General features: G+C 45.9%; 1 protein-coding gene across 1 annotated transcript in view; it reads left to right on the top strand.

Annotated features, from left to right (window-relative positions):
• Positions 1-20,076, top strand: part of FRK (fyn related Src family tyrosine kinase) — a 94,286-nt gene that overhangs the window by 33,644 nt on the left and 40,566 nt on the right. Inside the window, exon 2 of the mRNA XM_006278721.4 lies at positions 7,177-7,298. Coding sequence (XP_006278783.3) covers positions 7,177-7,298 — 122 coding nt within the window. The remainder of the gene's footprint in view (positions 1-7,176; positions 7,299-20,076) is intronic.

Here is a 20,076-nt window from a genome sequence, read left to right as displayed (position 1 = left end):
ACTCTGAGACAGCTCCTCACTGCTTAACCCCATGCAGATGCAGACATAGGCAAAACCCTCAGGCTCTGAGCGCCAAATCCAGTGGCTCCACAGCCTGTATCTGGCCCCTGGGCCACTTGTTGCCAACTCATGTCCTATGAGAATCCTTCACTCTTCTAGTTCAAACTGGAAAACTGGGTAAGATGAATGGAGTCAATGGAGATCAAACAGAAGGTAGTATGGCCATGTAATATAGTGGTTAGGGCACCAGGTCAGAAGGTGAAATCCTGTAGTTCTGGTCTTTTTATCCACTCTTTATATATCTTACGTTAAATGGCCATTAGATACAAAGAAACAAAGACCAATAAGAAACAAACAAAAAAACACCAAGGCGTGCCCCCCCACCCTCCCAGTAATCATAGAGAGAAACTTGCTAGCAGGGATCAGCACTAAGGACTTCTTTTAAGGTTCCCAACTTAACCACTAGACATAGTATTTGTTTCCTCTGTCTTGCTTTCCTTCCAGCCTTATGAATCTTTACTGCATAATGTCTTCCAACAGTTTCAGCTTCATCATGAAAATTTGAGAATGCTCTGACACAGACTCAATCTATTGGTTAGGCCATTCTGAATGGTAGCTGATGTGGATTTGAAACCCTGAAGGCTGGGAAAGAACAAAATCCAGGTCTTCTACTTCTTGGACAAGTGGTTTAAGTATTGCACAATCATCGCTTTTGGTTGAATCTTAAGAGTGTGCACTGATTAATTAATCCAAATATTTGTAGATGACTGTTTTGAGGGGAGGATTCCAGTTCTGGATCCCAAATGGATAAAAAAAGCGACTTCCTTTTAGTTCTGAGCACAAGCGAGTGGCAGGAATTTGGACATACTTCCATTCTCAAAATTTCTTGTTGGCTAGCTTTAGATAGTTTCCTGTTTAGAGTGTAAATTTTTGGGATTGCCCTACTAAGATGCCTAACTTCTCCCTGTGCTACACACAGAGTCAAACAGCTTATTTTTGGGTTTGGCTCTGAGGATCAGATGTCTAAATGTTAGGTATTGTGACACTTAACTTGTAGGCAATCAAGTACTTTATTTTGGATTTTAATTGATTTTCCAAATCAGTGTCTCTGCTAATGTACTGTTATGGCTGTGATTTTACATGCAAAGGCTTAATGGAATTTTAAGCTGTATTTCCCAAATGAGCCATAAATTGGTCTCCTCTTACATATGCAGTACTTTGTATTATTATGTTTTTTTACTTTAATGCTTTAATATAGTGTGTGCATTTATATATAGATAATATGAAATGGGAGAAGAATACAAATGAGCTTCCTGACCAACTTGGTTTTCTTTTTTTCTCTCTCTTCACAAGCTATGCTTGATTTGTCTTTATTATATGACATTAGATTTATAATAGTAGTTATTTAGACTGCCAGCCAAAATATGCTCTTCTAAGAGCTTGAAGGGAAGTTTTACTTTTCTCTGAAAAAATATATATGACATGTAACTCCTCTTTTAATGTCTTATTCCTAAAACGTATAATTTTATTTTGTTTACTGTTACTGGAGTGGACTCATACTGTCCACAGATTTGACAGAGACATGTCAGTTCACTTATCTGAAAAAAATGTAGTTTTAAATGGTTTGGCTGTGTTCTATTTGGAACAAGTTTTATATTGTTCAGTGAGGTCCTAATTTATTTACTGGGACAACTTACATTTTATATGAGTTCTGAGTAGTGGATTGAATTAGTACCTTGTCCTCCCCTTATGCATTTGATCAGTGTTTCTGTCAGTGGATTTGCATATTTATTGATTCATTTATTTTCCAGAGTACATGTAACTAAAGAATCACTCTATCTCTAGCACTTAAAATAGCTGACAGCTTACAGAAAATTATTCAAAATCTCCTTTGCCAAGTAAGTATCAAGGCCTTCTTGGAGTAGTTTACAAGGGAGCTTTTTCCTTTATGGAGCCATTTTTGATTTTTTAGCTCAGTGGTGCTCAACCTTTCAGCTCTGCCAGCTAGATGAGGGGTGTGGAGCCAGCCTGCAGGCTGTATTCCTTGTGTGGTTGGCATGCCTGGATTGGGCCCTACAGTGCTGTACACTGGCATGCCCAGATGAGGCCTAATGCTACCTCAGCCTAGCCCCATGTGCCCAGTTCAGGACCTGCACTGCCTTGGCACAGCAATATGCACTGGATTTCAGTCCCACAATACCTCAACACTACATACCCAATCTAGCAATCTGTCTGGCCTGCCAGGCTCCCCATGGATCTGGACATGGCAGGAGGAGAACGGCAATTAATGCTGCCACCGCTTCCCTGCTGTCAAATTTGCAGACCCTTGGGAGGCCCAGCAGGCTGGCTGACATGGTCCCATAGGCCAGATTTGGTTTACAGGCCCAGGATTGAGCACTACTGTTTTATCTTACTTTTTTTTATAGTACTTTAGCTATAGGAGTCTGCATATGTAACTTTTCTATTACTATAAGGAAAAAAACAATGTTTTTGCCTTACTTGCAGTTTCATCGAAAGTATTGAAAAATCGGAGGCCTGAAATATTATTGAGCTTGTCTGAGATGAGACGTTTATGGCGTGTAAAATTGCTTAATGCATTGTTATAACTAAGCAAAGCAAATATGCAGTTTAACTGTGGCCAAATACATCTACGTGTGTCATCTTTTAGTTCTTCATTCTTGAAATATTGCTCATACTCTCAATCAAACAAGCAAAATATTCTCATTTGAATGTTTCATCTTGTGTTCTAATTTATTTCCTTATTTCCTGTTGATAATTCTAACCATTCCAGGTACTAAAGTAATTTGTTGATGACTATTTCTAACTTTTTCACTGGTATCAGTAGGCAACTGTTGATCCTCTGGACCATGGTGTATGCATAAGAGGTCTAGTCAGGTGCCTGATGAATCCGCTTATGGCTGGCAAGCCCAATTCCAGAGCAACACAGATTGTTACAAGTTTCACAGATCCATGTATTGTCTGAGCTGGAGTCCAAGTTTACAGCACACTGCTTTCTTTCTCACTTTGCTTTCATCCTCTGGATCAAAGCAGCTTCCTCTTGTGCTGCAACCAGTACCAGATGTTCTTTCCAGATCAGACGGGATTCTGCGTGTTCCTCCCATCTTTCTACATTGATGTGGAATGACTTCATACCATTTTTGCACACATCATTGTACTGCCATAGAGGGTGATCTTGCTTTCTAGAGGTGTACAAAATATTCTTCGGGATGCGGTCGCCCCCCATTCTCCAGACATGGCCTATCCATGACAACCTCTTCTTGATAGTGGTTTCTAAGTGTGTCAGTCCTGAACACTCCAGCATCTCTCTGTTTGTTTGTCTTCCCACTTTATTTTCAAGGTCTTACACAGACATCTTAGGTGGAAGCTGCTCAAAATCTTGATGTGCCTAGCATATATAGTCCATGTTTCTGAACCATAAAGCAGGGATGGCAGTGTGGCAGGAGGCTTGGTGTTCCTGCCACTTTAAGAAGAAGGCAGGTTAGGACTGAGGTAGCCTGCAGGTACAGCCAGGATTGATTATGGAGTCAGCTGACCTTGGAGGAAGGCTAGGCTTAGGTGGGATATAAGCCCAGACTTGAATGGAGCCAGCAATAACATCTTGGAGTCTGCTGAGAGAAAAATACCTTAGCAGGATGACTGATGCTCTAGAATATCAGCTTGAAGAGCACAGCAAGAAGGAATCTGGAGGTTTGGGGAGGAACTAAAGGAGAGGAGGAGGTCCCTAGGTACCCAGGGAGGGGTCTGGAGCCCAAATTGAGAGGTTGAGACTATGGGACCAGCGAGGGTCTAGGAGCCTATGGAGAGGTTGAGAGTGTGGGACCAAAGGGGGCCGAGGAACCACAGAGAAGGAAGAAAACATCAATGAGGCATGGGGGATGAGGTAGGGATGGAACAGAGCCATTCAATTAGCCCATATGGCAAGGGCTACATGCACTTGGTAATCTGGGAAGCCCTGAGGCAGCCTCCCTCCTATACAAATAACATCAAGGCATGGTGGGAGACTAAAGGGGTCATTGCCCCCAGAAAGTGAGGGCTGCAGAGAATCCAGGGGCTTCATAACCACTCCTGAAGAGGCACACTGCCACAGACAGCACTCAAGTCTCATAGATTTTTTTTTTTACCTTAGTACTTAGTTGATAGTTTGCTGTTATTCCATGCATGTTTTTATAATAGCTGGAAATTCGTAGCTGCTTTTCTGAATCTATTAGTCCGTTCAGTCTTAACTCAAGTAACAAAAGCATTCAATGGTGCCAAGAGATTTACCCCTCAGAGTGATGTCAGATATTGCCACCCCCCTTGGTACATGATCACAGTGTCCTTGAGACTAATTGTCAACTCAAAGCTCTTGCATGACTCAGAAAATCAGCCCAAGAAATTTTGCAGGGAAGATTCACTGTGGGCAATCAAAGCTGCATCATCCATAAACAGGGAATCTCTTAGAACCAGCTCTTCGACTTTTGTTTTTGCTCTAACCTTGCAATGTTAAACGAACATTCATCTAGTGTGTTTCAAAGGTAAATGCCATCATGCTGTCTTTGAATGCATGAAGAAGTAGGAATGAAAAGTAGATGTTAAAGGGAACTGGGGCTAAGACACACCCTTTGTTTCACCCCATTATTGATGTCAAAGGCATTTTGATTCTTTGTTTTCATACACTACAGTTGCCTTTATACCTTAATGTAATGAACAAATGATGTTCAACAGTCTGGGGGAACACCCCAGATTTACCCAAAGAACCTTGTCTATCTGTTGAAGGCCTTCATCAGATTTATGATGGCTATGTACAGTGGTATTCATTTTTCTCTACATTTCTCTTGCAGTTGCTTGACCATATCAGTGGTGAAGCATCCTGAACAAAAGCTGCATTAACTTTCAGGATAAATTCTTTCACCTAGAGAAGGGGTTCCCAACATTTATGTGCCCAAGGGCACATTTGAAATTAAAAGATAAAGAAGCGGGCATGAATATGAATATTAAAGTTTAGAATTTAGAATCCTGGATATGCTCATGCACATAGTTTTGTTTGGGGAGGGAGTAGTAAGCACCACTCCATCACTGCATCAATCAGATTGACTCAGTCCCATTTTGGTGGCCATTGCGTACGGCCTGTGAAACTTTTTTTGAAGTGTTGCTGTTCTGAGGTCAACCAGCAGTGACAGCATTTTTTATTGGAATAATGATTTTTACTGATCCTGAAAATGAAGGGCACCTGAATAAACCTTGCGGGGTGCCATGGCACTTGCAGGCACTGTGTTGGGAACCACTGACCTAGAGATTCCAGCCTATGGAACACAAAGCAATTGGCAACTTTTCTGATGTTCAACAGGGAAATACTTCTATAGTCATCACAGTCACTTCTAATTCCCTTGTTTTGTATAATTATACAAAGCAAGCACATTTGAAATCTTGTGGTACTGCTTCCTCTTTCCAACAGAGCAGTATAACTTCATGGAGTACTCTTGAAGTACTCTGTTGTTGGCACACGTGTAGATTTCAGCAAGCAAGCAGTCATTGCCGGATGCCTTGTTCTCCAGGATCAATTTAATGGCTTTCTGCAAATCTTCTAAGGTAGGCTCATTGTCCAAAACCATCATAACCTTGAACTTTGATAATCCTTCGAGTTTTTTGTTTGATTTCAGTCTCGTTGGAATAGAACTCCACAGTATTTGGTCCAGTGCTGATGTTGTTTTTGTTTATCAGTGATGCCATTTCCACTTAAGTCTTTCAGTGGAGCTGTTTTCTTCATAACTGGACCAATTGCTCGTTTGAAACCTTCATAAATTCTGTGGCTATTGCTTGCGTCAGCTGCTTTCCAAATATCATTGCAGAGTTTCAGCCAAAAATTTTCAGCATGCTTCTCAACCTCCTTTTCCATTTCTCTTTGAGCCTTTCTCAAATTTTCCAGGGTGATGGTGTTGTGTGATTTATTGCAGATGGTTAGTGCTGTCTTTTTGTTGTCAACTAGTGGTAGAAGGGCTGGAGAGTTCTCTTCAAATCAGTCTGTATTTTTCTTGCATTTTTTGCCAAATGCTGTTACAGCAGTATTGTATATGTTAATTGTTAAGTTTTCCCCAGAAAAGTAATTGGTTGATAACTATTTCTGGCTTTATCACTGGTAGTAGACAAAACAATTCAGTAGAGGAGTGAGCAACTTATATGTCACATAATACATTGATTTTTTCTGGTCATTTGCATATCAGGTTTATCAGTAATGAATTAAAAAGGACTTCCTGGTAACCCAAATGGATAAACATTCCACAATTCGGATAACTATCCATCACTCTTAGTTCAAAGGGGGATGGGGCTGATCTCAGAGTTTGGTTAGTCTGTTAGCCAGGAACAAAACAGCTCTGGCTGAGAATACTGAATAATCAACTTATTTCTTGTCAGGTTAATTCTTGTATCAAAGAAAACAGTAAAATTAGCTAACCTTCACTTTCAGAGTTCCAACTGAAACAATGCTGCTGGCACAGTGTTTGTAAATCAGAGGTGTTAGCATGTGTGAAGTGGTATACACCTACTGTAAAATGAGCTGATTTTTATAGGCCATAAACAGATGTTCAAGATTTTTCACTGATATGAGAAAGACACTGCTTTTACACATATATTTAACAGCAGTGGGATTGAAATTTCTCCCAGTCAGTCATTTTGTAAGTTAAGTAGGAGCTGGAGGATTAAAGAATCTCTTCAATATAACTTAGTTCATTAAAAAATAGTTTGTTTAATTCAGTACAAATATAATTAATCAAATATAAAATAAGGTTATTGATAAATATATATATCCTTGTATAAATCAAATAGGATTTGACACCAAATATTTTTAAAAAGCTATATAAAGATATTTTGCTGAGTCTTCTTTTAAGATAAGAGCTCTTTCTCACAGGTGAAATTAGGGCCCATGGAAATTAATAGGACTTTTGACATTGACCTACATTATGTTTGAGTTGGGGTTTTTTTCCAGAGTTGCAGGTCACAGTTTCTAAAAACACGAGGGTGTTTTCTTTTCAGTGACCAAATAAAAATGCTATCAAAATACCACTTCGTTTGCAAAAAAATAACATATGCCAGGTTGTATGCATAGTAGAGTGTAACTGTCTCTTAAGGTAATTATTACTGACTGGTAAATTAATTTTATTATTTTCTTCCCTTGTTTAGATGGTTTTTTGGCTCAATCAAACGAGCAGATGCAGAGAAACAACTGCTATACCCCGGAAACCAGAAAGGAGCCTTCCTAATTCGAGAAAGTGAAAGTTTAAAAGGAGAATTCTCACTTTCAGGTATTCGTTTTCATCTGAAGAAATGTCTTAAGAGCTTCTCATTTAGCCTATTTTTTTCCTGTCTTCTCAAGTGATAAACTGTGTGAATGAGAGTGAAATTAAACTCTGTAATAATCTCTTCTTCCCAGGAGATATATAAAAGAAAAGTTGGCAAGAACCAGTAGGCTCTACTAACTTTTTTTATTTTATAGCTCTTTATTTATTAATATGCATAGAATAGAAATTAACTTTTTTGTACTTATTGCTTTTCATTTTTCCAGCTGCCTTGAAATTGAACTGTTTTCATAATTAAAAACCAAAAGTATATTACATTTGTACACTAATCACTGACGGGTACACACAGTGAAAATTAAACACATGTCGGCAGATCTAAGTGGGTTATGAAAACAGAAGAACTTCTGTTAGAATATGTCCTTGGAATTTATATTGATCTTTTTGTGACAGAGGATTGCATAGCTACAATCAGAAACATGTGATCAGATTTCAGCAAAAAATTAGTTTCATCTCTGTTGGCGGGTTTGTTTCTTTGTTCACTCAAAGTCCATTATTCTGGCTTCAAAACATATAACTGGCTTCATGATAAAACTCTTACATAAAAGACTGGACTACCAGAAAGGGAATACAATGTTTTACATGCACACAGGCACACACATGTGCACGCACATTTTGTTCTGAAAGATACTTGTCCTAATGGGTATCATTATTCCATGTAGGATTTTCCTGCAGTTTTCCTGCCACAAATCAGACATTGCTCACAAACAGTCTAGTGATTCTTTGGGGGGGGGGGGGGGGGGTTGTTTTGGGATTGTTCCAAATACTTCATTTCATAGTAAAGCATTTTGTTGTTACTGGAGTGGATTACAGCACAGGTTGAGGAAGAAGATGGTAGGCTAATTCCACTGTGACACCATGGGAACTTCATCCATGAGTGTTAGCCTGCTGACAGGATACAGGATGATCAAGGGGGGGAGGGGTGATCACCCTCCCATAGTTGGAGAAGATCTTGTGGGGGAAAACCTAGAGAAGCTGAATATCTACAAGTCAGCAGGACTGGATGAACTACACCAGAGACTGCTAAAAGAATGGGCCGACATCATCGTGCAACATATGGCAAAGCTATTTGAAGACTTGTGGCATTTGGGAGAGGTCCCAAAAGACTGGAACAAGGCCAATGTGGTGACTATCTTCAAGAAAGGGAGAAAGGAAGACTCAGGGAATTACAGGCCAATCAGTTTGACCTCAGTCCCTGATAAAATCCTGGAAAAAAATTATGAAAAATCCATCATTGATAGGTTAACAGAAGGCAGTATTCTAAAGGACAGCTAACATGGCTTCATTGCAGGCAGGTCATGCCTGACCAACTTCATTTCCTTCTATGATCAGATAACTTGCCACCTGTGTAGGGGAAGTGAGGTTGATGTTAGATACTTGGACTTCAAAAAGGCTTTTGACCTAGTCTCCCATGATGTCCTCATGGTAAAATTCGGAAAATGCAGCCTCAACTACTTTACAGTCCAGTGGCTAAGTAACTGGCTCTGAGGCAGGACCCAGAGGGTACTAATAGATAAAACTTTGTCATCATGGCAGAAGGTGGCCAGTGGCATCCCTCAGGGTTCAGTACTCAGACCAGTGCTTTTCAATATTTTCATCAGTGATTTGGATTTGGATATTAAAAGCAAACTGGCAAAGTTCACGGACAACACCAAATTATGGGGAAGTGTGGTCACACTTGAGTACAAGCTGGGGATACAGGCTGGCCTGGATTGGCTTGTGAGGTGGACGGATCTTAGCCTGATGATTTTTAATGTGGATAAATGTAAAGTGCTCCATCTGAGGAGAAATAATCCGCAGCATGCTTACAGGCTTGGTGGTACTACACTTGCCCGCACCAAAACTGAATGTGACCTGGGGGTCACAGTAGACTACAGAATGAACATGAGTCACCAGCACAATGCCATAGCTGGCAGAGTGAATCAAACACTGACATGCATCTACTAATGCATCTTGAGCAAGACTAAGGATGTCATTCTCCTGTTCTACTTGGCCTTGGTGAGACCGCAACTGGAGTACTGCATCCAGGTCTGAGCACTGCAGTTCAGGAAGGATGTGGAGAAGCTCAAGACAGTCGAAAAGAGGGTCATGCACATGATTAGAGGTCTGGAGAGCAGGTCATATGAGGAGAGGCTGAAAGACTTGGGACTGTTCAGCCTGGAGAAGAGAAGACTCAGAGGGGACTTGGTGGCAGCCTGTAAGTATATTAGGAGCATACATCAGGGCCTGGGGGAGCATCTGTTCACCAAGACACCCCAGGGGAAGACAAGAAACAATGGGCGCAAACTAATTGAAGATCACTTCAGATTGGACATAAGGAAAAACTTCTCTATAAGTTGAGTGCTGAGGGTTTGGAACAGCCTCCCCAGTCACCCATCCTGGCAATCTTCAAAAAGCATCTTGATGCCTACTTTGCTGGGGTTATTTGACCCCAGCAGTCTTTTCTGCCCAAGTGCAGAGACGCAGGGTGGGGGAGTGGGAGTGGGCAAAGGCCTGGGGCCAGGGGGGGCCTGGGGCCGGATGCAGAGCCTGGGAGGTGGTGGTGGTGTTCTGTTCCCCCAACTCCTTCCACCCTTTATTCTTAATGGGTAATTCACTAGTATTTAATAAAAGCCTGGTTTAGTTGGTTATTTACTTTGCAACAATATTATAAGCCTGTGATCAAAGAGGAAGCAAAACACAGGACACAAGACGTGTTTACACAAGACACCACATGCACAGCAGACTAATTCTACTGCACATTAGCACATCAGGCAAAACCTATGGTAATGCTCAGTAGAATTAGTCTACTGTGCATTAGCATTACCTAAAATGCATGCACCAGCACTACTTTGCAGTAGCACTGGTTACTGTGCATTTAGCTTAGTACCTATAATAACAGGTAGTAACTAAATGCACAGTAACCACTGCACATTAATGTACATGTAGACATGCCCACATTGTCTTAACCAATGTGATTCTGGTACCTATATGCCAGGTCCCAGAGTGGCTGACAAAACCATGTGCCATGCCTTGTATTGCTGTAGAAGAGAGGTTGTAATGCTTAACACCAGAAATGGAAATTATATTTTCTCTTTGCTGTGCTTTCATCTCCTCTTTTTGCGTTTTTTCAGATCAGACTCCAGCAACAAGTTTGAACCCAATTCATAGAATCATAGAAATTAAGGGCTGGAAAGGACCTTGAAAGATTATCAAGTCCAACCCTCCTGCTCTGGGCAGGAATACTGTTGAGATCAAATGATCCCAGCAAGGTATCCAATCTCCTCTTGAACACTTCCAAAGTTGGGAACTGCTCCTCCTCCTTTGGAAATCTGTTCCAGATTCTGGTCACCCTTACTGTAAAGAAGTTTTTCATTACATCCAACCTATAACCATCCTTTAACAGTTTATGGTCATTGCTCCTTGTCCACCCCTGGGGCACCCTAGTGAACAGTTTTTTTCCTCAGCTTTCTATATTCACCCCTTACATACTTATAGATGGTCACCAAGTCCCCCATCAGTCTTTTCTTCCCCAGGCTGAACAGTCCAAGATCCCTTAGTCTCTCCTTATAAGGTTTGTTCTCCAGGCCCTTAATCATTCTTGTGGCCCTTCTCTGGACCCTTTCAAGATTTTCTACATATTTTTTGAAGTGAGGCACCCAGAACTGGACACAGTACTCTGGTTGGGGTCTCACCAGTGCCAAATAGAGAGGAAGTATCACTTCCTTAGCCCTGCTTGCGGTGCATCGGCTAATGCAGCCCAGTATGCTATTAACTCTTTTGACTACAGCATCATCCTGTCATCAACCATAACCCTTAGGTCCCTTTCAGCCATTGTGCTGGCCAGGACATCTCTTCCTAATCCAGGGGTGGGCAATTATTTCAGGCGGAGGGCCGCTTACTGAGCTTTGGCAAGCCACTGAGGGCCGCATGACAGGCAGCCAGGGGCAGATAAATACTAATTTTCTAAATTTTTTAGGGGTCCTGCAGGCTAGATAGAATGGCCTGGTGGGCCACACCTGGCCCACAGGCCGCATTTTGCCCAACCCTGTCCTAACCTATATTCATGTTGCTGGTTACTTCTCCCCATATGAAGCACTCTGTATTTATCCTTTTTGAACTGCATCCAGTTCCACTTTGCCCACTTTTGTAGCTTGTCCTGGTCTGCTTAGATCCACATTCTATCTCCTAGCATGACCACTAGAGGTGCGCCAATGCGCTGGTCTAATATCAGATCGGCACTGATATAAGGAAAATTGACAGTATTTTCAATTGGCTTTTTTTGACTGATGAGGCTGATAATGTAGCCAATAAATGCCCCTTGCATGTGTGCAGCTGCAGTGCAGAATGCAGGTGGTAAGGAGCACAGCCCAGCAGTGTGGAGAGCAGCCAGGTCTGGCTGGTAAGTTTGTTGTGAGAGAAGGGGGGCAGCAATTCAAGGTCCCTGCTGTGAGGGAGGAGTGGGGCAAGGGCAGGGGCAGGCACTGCACAGCCACGGTGGAGCAGGGGACGGAGCCATGAATGGCTTGTTTGGAGAGTGTGTGGGGGGGGTGGATCTTGCCACTACACACACCTTGGGAGGGCATTGGGGGTGTGTACCTCCATATCTGCACATGGGGTGAGGGGAGGTTACTGCTGCAGGCTGGGGCTGCGGCAGCACCAGGCTTTTCATGGCAAGGGGACAGAGCCAGGCTATACTCAGTGCTGGTGGTGGTGGTGCTGAGAGGGAGGGTTGGGGTGGCTGTAAATTCCCCGCCTTACATAGCTCTGCTCCCAGCACTGTTGTCACCCACCCCAAGCACAGCCCGGCCCAGCCTCCCGCTGGGAAGGGCCTGGTGCCACACTGGCCCCAGCCCACAGTGGCAGCCTGCCTTCACCCTGTGGGCAGATCTGAGAGCACATGCCCCATGCCCTCCCCAGGTACATGCAGCAGTGGGAGCCCCTGCTTCCCTGCACCCCCCCAGACAAGCCGCTTGTGGCCCCATCCCACCCTCTGCCCTCCCCCACCCTGGCTGGGCAGCACCTGCCCCTGTCTCAGCCCCACTCCCACTCCCTCCATCACTGCACAGGCTTCTGTCTGTCCCCTCCCATGACCCTTCCCTTCTTCTACCCCTTCCACCAGAACAGACTTACCAGCTAGACTCTGCTTTCCAAGCTGCCTGGCTGCGTATCAGCAATTGGATCAGTATCAGCTTTTATGGCTTGTTAAAAATCGGCCATCAATATCGGCCATCAAAATCTCTATAGGTGCACACTGTGACAGGTCGCCCTCCCCAGTGCCATCTTCCGGATCATCTGCGCTTTACACGGGGCACCCTTGGAGCCCTCTTGGACCTCTGCTGTCCCGCTCTAATCTCATCTGCCATGTCTTGATGTTATTAGTCTGTGAGTGGGAGACTACCGATCCTATTGGGTATGTTGGGGTCTCTCCTATAAGGTTCTGACCCCGTACCTAAGCCTCATGGGCTATGCGTGGCTCCTACCACCCCAATACCACGCCCCAAGCCTCGCAGATGGAATAGACGTTGTTCAGTCTCTCTCTGTGTCCCTCCTTCCACGCCCTCTCTCAGGGCCTTCTCTGTAATGCTGCCCTTCTTTTGGGCCTTCTCTGTAATGCTGCCCTTCTCTCGGGCCTTCTCTGTAATGCCGCCCGGTCTCAGGGTCTTCGCTGTAAAGCTGCCCTCCTCTGGGGCTTTTCTACCATGATGCCCTTTCTTAGGGCTTTTCTACCATGCTGCCCTCTCTTGGGCCTCCTCAGTAATGCTGCCCCCCTTCTTCGGGGCTCACCGCACTGCTGCCCCCTCCTCTGGGGCTCACCACGCCCGCACTGGGGGTTCTTCACAATGCCCCCTCCTCTGGGGCTTCTCAGCTGCCCCTCTCTGGGGCTGGGGTCTATACACCCCGAATACTGCACCCTCACCGGTGCTGGGGTCCCCACGCTAGTGTGAGTCCCCTATGAGGCCTCCTCCATCCCCTGATAGCCTCACCCAAACCTCCGGTTATAAACAACATAACAAAACACAAGCCCCTAGGCTATAATATAACTTAAAGCCGCCCAGCTTATAGCAGTCATCTTTTACCCGGCTTGGGCTGTACCTGCGGTTCTCGCATCATTGCTCGGGGAGCTTCTTCCTCTCTGGCTGCTGGCAGAGAACTTCCGCCTGGCCTCCTGCCTGTGGTTTATATAGGAGCCAGGCCCTGCCCCTTCTTGTCAGCTGGCCAGGCTGGTGTGGATCATTAGCTCCCTCTAGTTGCCTCAGCAACCGGCATCTGAGGAGTCTTCCCAGCTTTCTCAGTAGCAGACACCATAGTGCCCTGCTACACACGCCTAGTGACCACTTTTCCCCATAATGTAGTATCTTCTTCAAGCTTGGCCAGCACGCTTTCCACATCCTCATCTAAATCATTGATAAAGATGTTGAACAGCATGGGGCCAGGAACTGAATCCTGCGGGACACCACTGGCCACCTCCTGCCAAGACGATACAGACCCATCCACTAACACACTTTGGGTTTGACCTCTTAGCCATTTTCCAATCCACCTGACCATGGACTCTGCCAGCCAACAATCCCCCTTTTTTTTTTATAAGAGCGTCATTGGGGACCATATAAAAGGTCTTTTTAAAATCCACGTATATGACATCAACTGCATCTCCCACATCTAAGTGGTTCGTTACTTGATCATAGAAGGAGACAAGGTTGGTCAGACATGACCTGCCCACAACAAAATCACATTGGCTATTCTTCAGCATCCTGCCTTCTGCTAGTCTCTCATAAATGGACTTCTTGATAATTTTTCAAAAATTTAACCCGGCATCGAGATCAAACTGATAGGCTTATAGTTTCCCGATCCTCTGTCTTCTCCTTCTTAAAAATTGGCATCGTGTTGACCCTTTTTCAGTTTTCTGGGACCTCTCCTAAGTACCATGAGACTTCAAATACCTTTGCCAATGGCCTGCAATGACTCTTTCCAATTCCCTCAGCATCCTCAGATGTAGTCCATCCAGTTCAGTTAACTTTTCTTCCTTTCCCCCAATAAAAAATACTTTTATTATTAATATAATCTAAGAGCCTGTCAAAACGTGTTTTTTTTATCTTCTATAAAAAAACTCTCCAGCTGAATGAAAAAAGGAATAAGGAATATAGTTAAACAGGGGTCTCATTTAATGCTTTGTATCTAAAGGCTTATCTGTTTTTTGTCTTCCTCTGTATCTTTATAAAAGCATTAAAAAAATGTAATGGTGGATGTTTGCCATGAGAGCAAGCAGGTTGTGGTATCTTTGTGTGTGAAACCTCAAATTTTGTTTAATTGTATAAAGTTGTACAACGACAGGGTTATGCTAATCTCTTTAGCTCCCTGGCCCAAGTATTGCATCTGAAGTAACTGAATAATCAAAAACCTGTAAAAAAAGGTTTCTTTCCAAGCCTCCGTGATTAAAAAAATAAGAGTTCCCTGCTAATTCCTCATCAATGCATGTAAAATATAAGGAACTCAAAAATAGAGGGATAGTCTAATGGTCTTTATTGGAAATGGAAATAAAACGTTCATTTTAAAAGATGGGCATTTTTAAAGATGTCACTGTGGAAAAAAATCATATTTCATAAATGGCAAATACGAATTAGAATTAAAAAAGGTTGATCTAGGAACACATCAAATTGTAGATAGGCCAGTGAAATGCATTGTTATCAATTAAACTGGTTGACATTTTTAAAACTTATATTTCCATTTTAAAAATGCACATGTTGTAGCTGAAACTTTTATGTTGATATCTCCATCATCTGGTGTAAAATGTATTAAATTTTAAACATGTTGGTGCCATTTTAGGCATCGTCTCTTTTTAATTAAAAACTATAATTTAGATGTGCTCAATTTAATTGAATGTCATTGCCAATAATAGTAGGATTCTCTTCCTTTTTTTTTCTTCCCTTGGATAATGGCATCTACAAGATAGATTGTATTAAATGGCAATGTAATCTTGTTCTTTTTAAAAAAAAGAAACCAACCAAATATATTGTTACCATGTATTATTTTATACATATAATTAAAACACAGATCTATCTGTTATCAAACCTTCAATGAAAGAAGCCATACCTTTCTTCAGTAAATTGCATGGATATAGGGTATTCAGGATGCTTATCTGCCTTCACGCTTCAGTCTAAAGGCCACCCTGTCCCTTTCCATAGGGATAAGCATGTGCTAGTGTAGGGGTAGGCAAAATATGGCCTGTGGGATGGATCTGGCTCATGGAAGCTCTTTATCTGGCCCATGGGTCCCTCAGTCTCACCTGGCCCAGGCAGCGCTTGGCTGTGGCATGTCCTGCCACACCCTGGGCACGCTGCAGGGCTGGGACAGCTCCGCAGCTGAACCTCCTTTTTAGGCAGCCCAGGCAGTAGTGGCTCCTTCTAGCTGCTATTGCCACTGGCCCAGGCCCCACGGTACCGGTGGCAACCCGTGTGCACAGTCCTGACCTGGCCTGCCCCATGCCTGCTCCAGACTCATCTGTACTGGGCAACAGTGGTAGCCAGGCAGAAACTGATGCTCAGCACCGAGGAAAAGTGGTCCCTCCCCATCACCATTGCCAGACCCTTCCCGCTGCAGGCACCCAGAGCCTGCACTGGGCTGCCCTACATCTCTGTCACTGTCACTACCAGGTCTGGGTTGCCCAGTGGGGCAATGGTGAGAGCATAGAGCCAGACACAGGGGAGCCTGGGTGCAGGTTCTTGGTGGCTGCATTAGGAAGAGCCTGGCAGTGGTGAGGGGGAGGGGATTCTTTTTCCCCATGCTGAGCAACAGTTTCTGTCCTGCCACTGATGCTATCCAGTGCAGGTGAGTCTGGAGTAGTTGTGGGGTGGGCTGGGTTGGGGCTATGTACGCAGGTCCCCACTGGTACCATGGGGTTGGGGCCAGTAGCAGCTCCTTCCAGCTGGAAGGAGCTGCTACTGCCTGGGCTACTTAGAAAGATAGTTCACTGTGGAGTCACCCCAGCCCCTCTGTGTGCCCAGAGTGGCAGGAAGTGCCACAGGCAGGTGATGTAGCACAAGTGTGGGGTGTGCTGTGTGCATGAAATCTGGCTGATCTGCTCCAATTGGGGTGAGTCCAGAGTGGGTGCGGGGTGGGGCTGGGGCTGCCTGCTCGTGGTGGTGGCGGGGAGGTGCTGCAGAGCATGTAGGCTCCAGACTTTTGCTGGAAGGGTGCTGACTGCCTCAGGGGGGCATACATGGTGGGGCTCCCATGCATACCCCACCAAACCCATAAACCCTCCCCTGCAAACCCCACAACTACATCCTTCTCCACACACAATCACACACCCCACAAACACTGCACCCACCCACACCCTTCTCCATCCCCCCAAACTCCACACCCCTCCCTACGTGCATCCCTCCACACCCACACCCACACACACACATACACATCTTTGAGGGGAGCCCTGCTCACTGCTATGTGCACACACCCCACCACACACATGTACCTCTCCCTGCACAAGCCCCACTCTTCTGCTTAGGAAGGTTTGGAAAGAAATGTAAAAGGTAGCTGCAGACAGTGAATACTAGTGGGGAGGGAGTTATATGAAAGGGAAGCTGGGAAAAAATTGCCCATCAATTTTCAAATGTGTCCCCTTGTCAAGCTATACATCTATCTGACAGGCTCAAGGACTGTCATGGCAAGGGTTCAAGGATTGCACCGTTGGCTCAAAGGCTGTCTTCTGTTCTGTGTATGCCCAGTTCTTAGCACAATATCTTCAACCTGTTTGGGGGCTTTAAAATAACAACTGCTTGTCATACATCAGGCTAATCTCCCCCATACTGTTGATTGCCTCTGGACCCAGTGAAACTTAAGTAATGCATAGAACAGTGGTTCGCAGATTTTGTAGACTCAAAGCATCCATGCAGTAATGCATATGTAGACAGCTGACTGGAGGCAAATCTGCTCCCGGTGTGCTGGCCACCACAGGGTGGGAGATTGCTCTCTGCCCCTGGGAGCTGCCTGCTGCAAGGGCAGGCTCTACCACTGGACCCTGGGCAGGAACAATGTGCCAGCAGCAGGGAACTCCCAGCCATCAGTGACTGGTGCCACCTGAGTTGGGACGGCACTTGCCAGTCAGTGACTGGGGGGGGGGGGTGCCCCAACATGGCCGATCATACTGACGGGGGGAGGGGTCACCCACAGCCAATCACGCTGATGAAGAAGTGCCAGTGGTGCACCACTGGTACTTCTGGGCTGGCTCAATCGGCTATGGGGGAACCCATCTCTTCCTAGTTGGCGCGATTGGCCATGAGGGAACCACGAGGATCACTTCTCCTGGCACCCCCACTCCCTGGCCAGCACTCTCAGGGGGAGCATCAGCACTCTTACCTGCCCCCCCTGCCCATCACCTAAGCAGGGAATGCTGCTGCCAGGGGGTGCACCAGTGCTCTCAGGGGGTGCATGTATACCCCTGTGCATCACCTACACATCACCACTGCTCCCAGCCCCTACTGAGAAATTGCAGGGCCTTGGGCTGGGAGAAAAGGATCTCCCAGCCCAAGTCCCACGGTTGGGTGATCAGGGCTGGGAGATCCTTCACCAGCTCTGCAGTCACAGGACTTGGGTTGTGAGATTTTTCTTTCCCAGTGGAGCTGGCACTGCGAGAGAAGCATCTCTCAGGCTGGGTCCCACAACCATGGGACTTGGGCTGGGAGATAAAGATTTCCCAGCCCAGGCCCTGAAATCATGAAGTGGGGGCTGGGAGCTCCCTGCTGCCAGGGCAGAGGGACATTGTCCTTGTCTGGGCTCCAGTGGTGGATCCTGCCATGGCAGCAGGCAGCTCCTGGGGGTAGGGAACAATGTCCCAGCTCCAACCTGCAGCTATCTCTCTCCTGGCCCCTGAGCTAGCACCCAGGGGGAGCCTAGAGCTCCTTCTGCCTGCTGCAGGGGCCTGTTGCAGAGCTGCAGGGAGTGGGAGTAGTCTGTTGCCAGGACCAGCAAATTTGCTCCCAGGTCCCTGTATGTGTAGACTTGTACACAGGAGAATTTACTTGAGAGTAAACTGCTCCTGGATTATGTTCACATGTAAACGTGCCTGCTTGGTGTGTCTATATGAGACACTTTACTGCGAAGTAGCATAGTTTACTCTGCTGTAAGCATGTTCATCTACATGGGCACATGCTTACTGTGCAATAAACATTGCTAATCATGAATAAATTTTCTACCTGCAAATGTAAGTAGCAAATTTACACATGAGTAGTTACTGTGCAGTAATGCATGTGTAGACACCTGACCAGGAGCAAATCTGCTCCCGGTCAGCCAACAACCAGGGGGCAGGAGATTGCTCCCTGCCCCCAGGAGCTGCCTGCTGCTGAGGTAGGCTCCACCACTGGAGCCTGGGTGAGGACTATGTCCCCTTTTCTGGCAGCAGGGAGCTTGAAGCCCCCCACTCCAAGGTTGTGATCCTGGAGCAGGGGCTGGGAGATCCTTAACAAGATCCGTAACAAGCTCCCCAGCCTGTTCCCCACCCAGCTCTGCACTTGTGGAGCTAAGCAGGGAACAAGCTCTCCAGCCCTTGCCCTGAGATCATGGAGCAGGGGCTGGAAACTGTCCCAGTTAGGGGAAGGCCCCAGCCCTGTGCCTCAGTCAGGTGATCGAGGCATGGGGTTTGGGAAGAGCTGGAGGGGTGGGGAATGTCTGAACCCATTGCCCCATTCTCTGGTGGGGCAGCTAGTAGCAAGCCCCCAGCTGGGTGGGCAATCCCTGCCCAGCTGGGGGCTCACTGCTAGCTGCCCTACCAGTGGATAGGGGCAGGGAGCTGTGACCTGCCCCTCCCCTGTAGCTCTTTCCAAAGTCTCCTGCCCTGATCAGGGAGCTGGGACTAGGAGCTCCCTGCTTCTGGGGCAGGGGGACATTGTCCTTGCCCCAGCAGGAGGCATCCCCCTGGGGCAGGGAGCAATGTCCCAGCCCTGGCCAGGAGACAGTACGGGTGTGTGATGAGGACAGTATTCAATTCAGATTCATCCCAATTCAGGGGACAGTGGTTCAATTCGCTGATTTGGATCACTGTCCTGATTCAATTTGGCTGAATCTGAACCAGAAGATTCAATTCTGATTCGGAGAATCAGCGATTCAGCCATAGACACAGCTTTATATATTTTTTCTACATACCTTGAGGTACCAGGTGCAGCTCATGAACATTGAGATGATGGGGCAGATAGAGCATCCCACAGGAGTGCGGGGACCCCCCTGTGAGCTCGGCGGTGGACCCCCCTCCACATCTCTCTGGCTTGTTGATCAGCTGCGGGGGGACCCTGGGTGCCCACCCAGACCCAGGAGGCACCAGTCACTGAGCGGGAGGGTGGGGAGCGGGGGGGGAGGGGGGGAGTCCCCTGGGCCCTCCACGGTGGACCTGGAAGTGAATTGGAAGTATGCTCCATCCGCCCCACCATCTCAGCAGTCTCGTGACTGTACTGTCAGGCTACCAGGCTGTGCCTGGTATCTTGAGGTATGTAGAAAAAACATGTAAAGCTGTGTCTATTGCTGAATCATTGAATCTCTCCAAATGGAATCTGCGGCTTCTGATTCAATTTAGAGAGATTCATGGGTCTCCTAATTTGATTTGGATTTGGAGATCTGGTCACTGAATAGGGCCAAATCTCCTCCGAACTGAATAGAGACCAAAGCTTCACACAGCCCTTGGGGCCAGCTGCCTCTTGGCCCAGTGCTGCCTGCCAGCCCCTGGGCTAGCACTTAGGGGGAGCCTAGAGCTCTCCTTGGTGGT

The sequence above is a fragment of the Alligator mississippiensis genome, chromosome 1, assembly GCF_030867095.1.
Source record: "Alligator mississippiensis isolate rAllMis1 chromosome 1, rAllMis1, whole genome shotgun sequence".
Classification (NCBI taxonomy): Eukaryota; Metazoa; Chordata; order Crocodylia; family Alligatoridae; genus Alligator; species Alligator mississippiensis.
The sequence above is the reverse complement of the archived record's forward strand: the minus strand, read 5'-3'. Positions and strand labels throughout refer to the sequence as shown.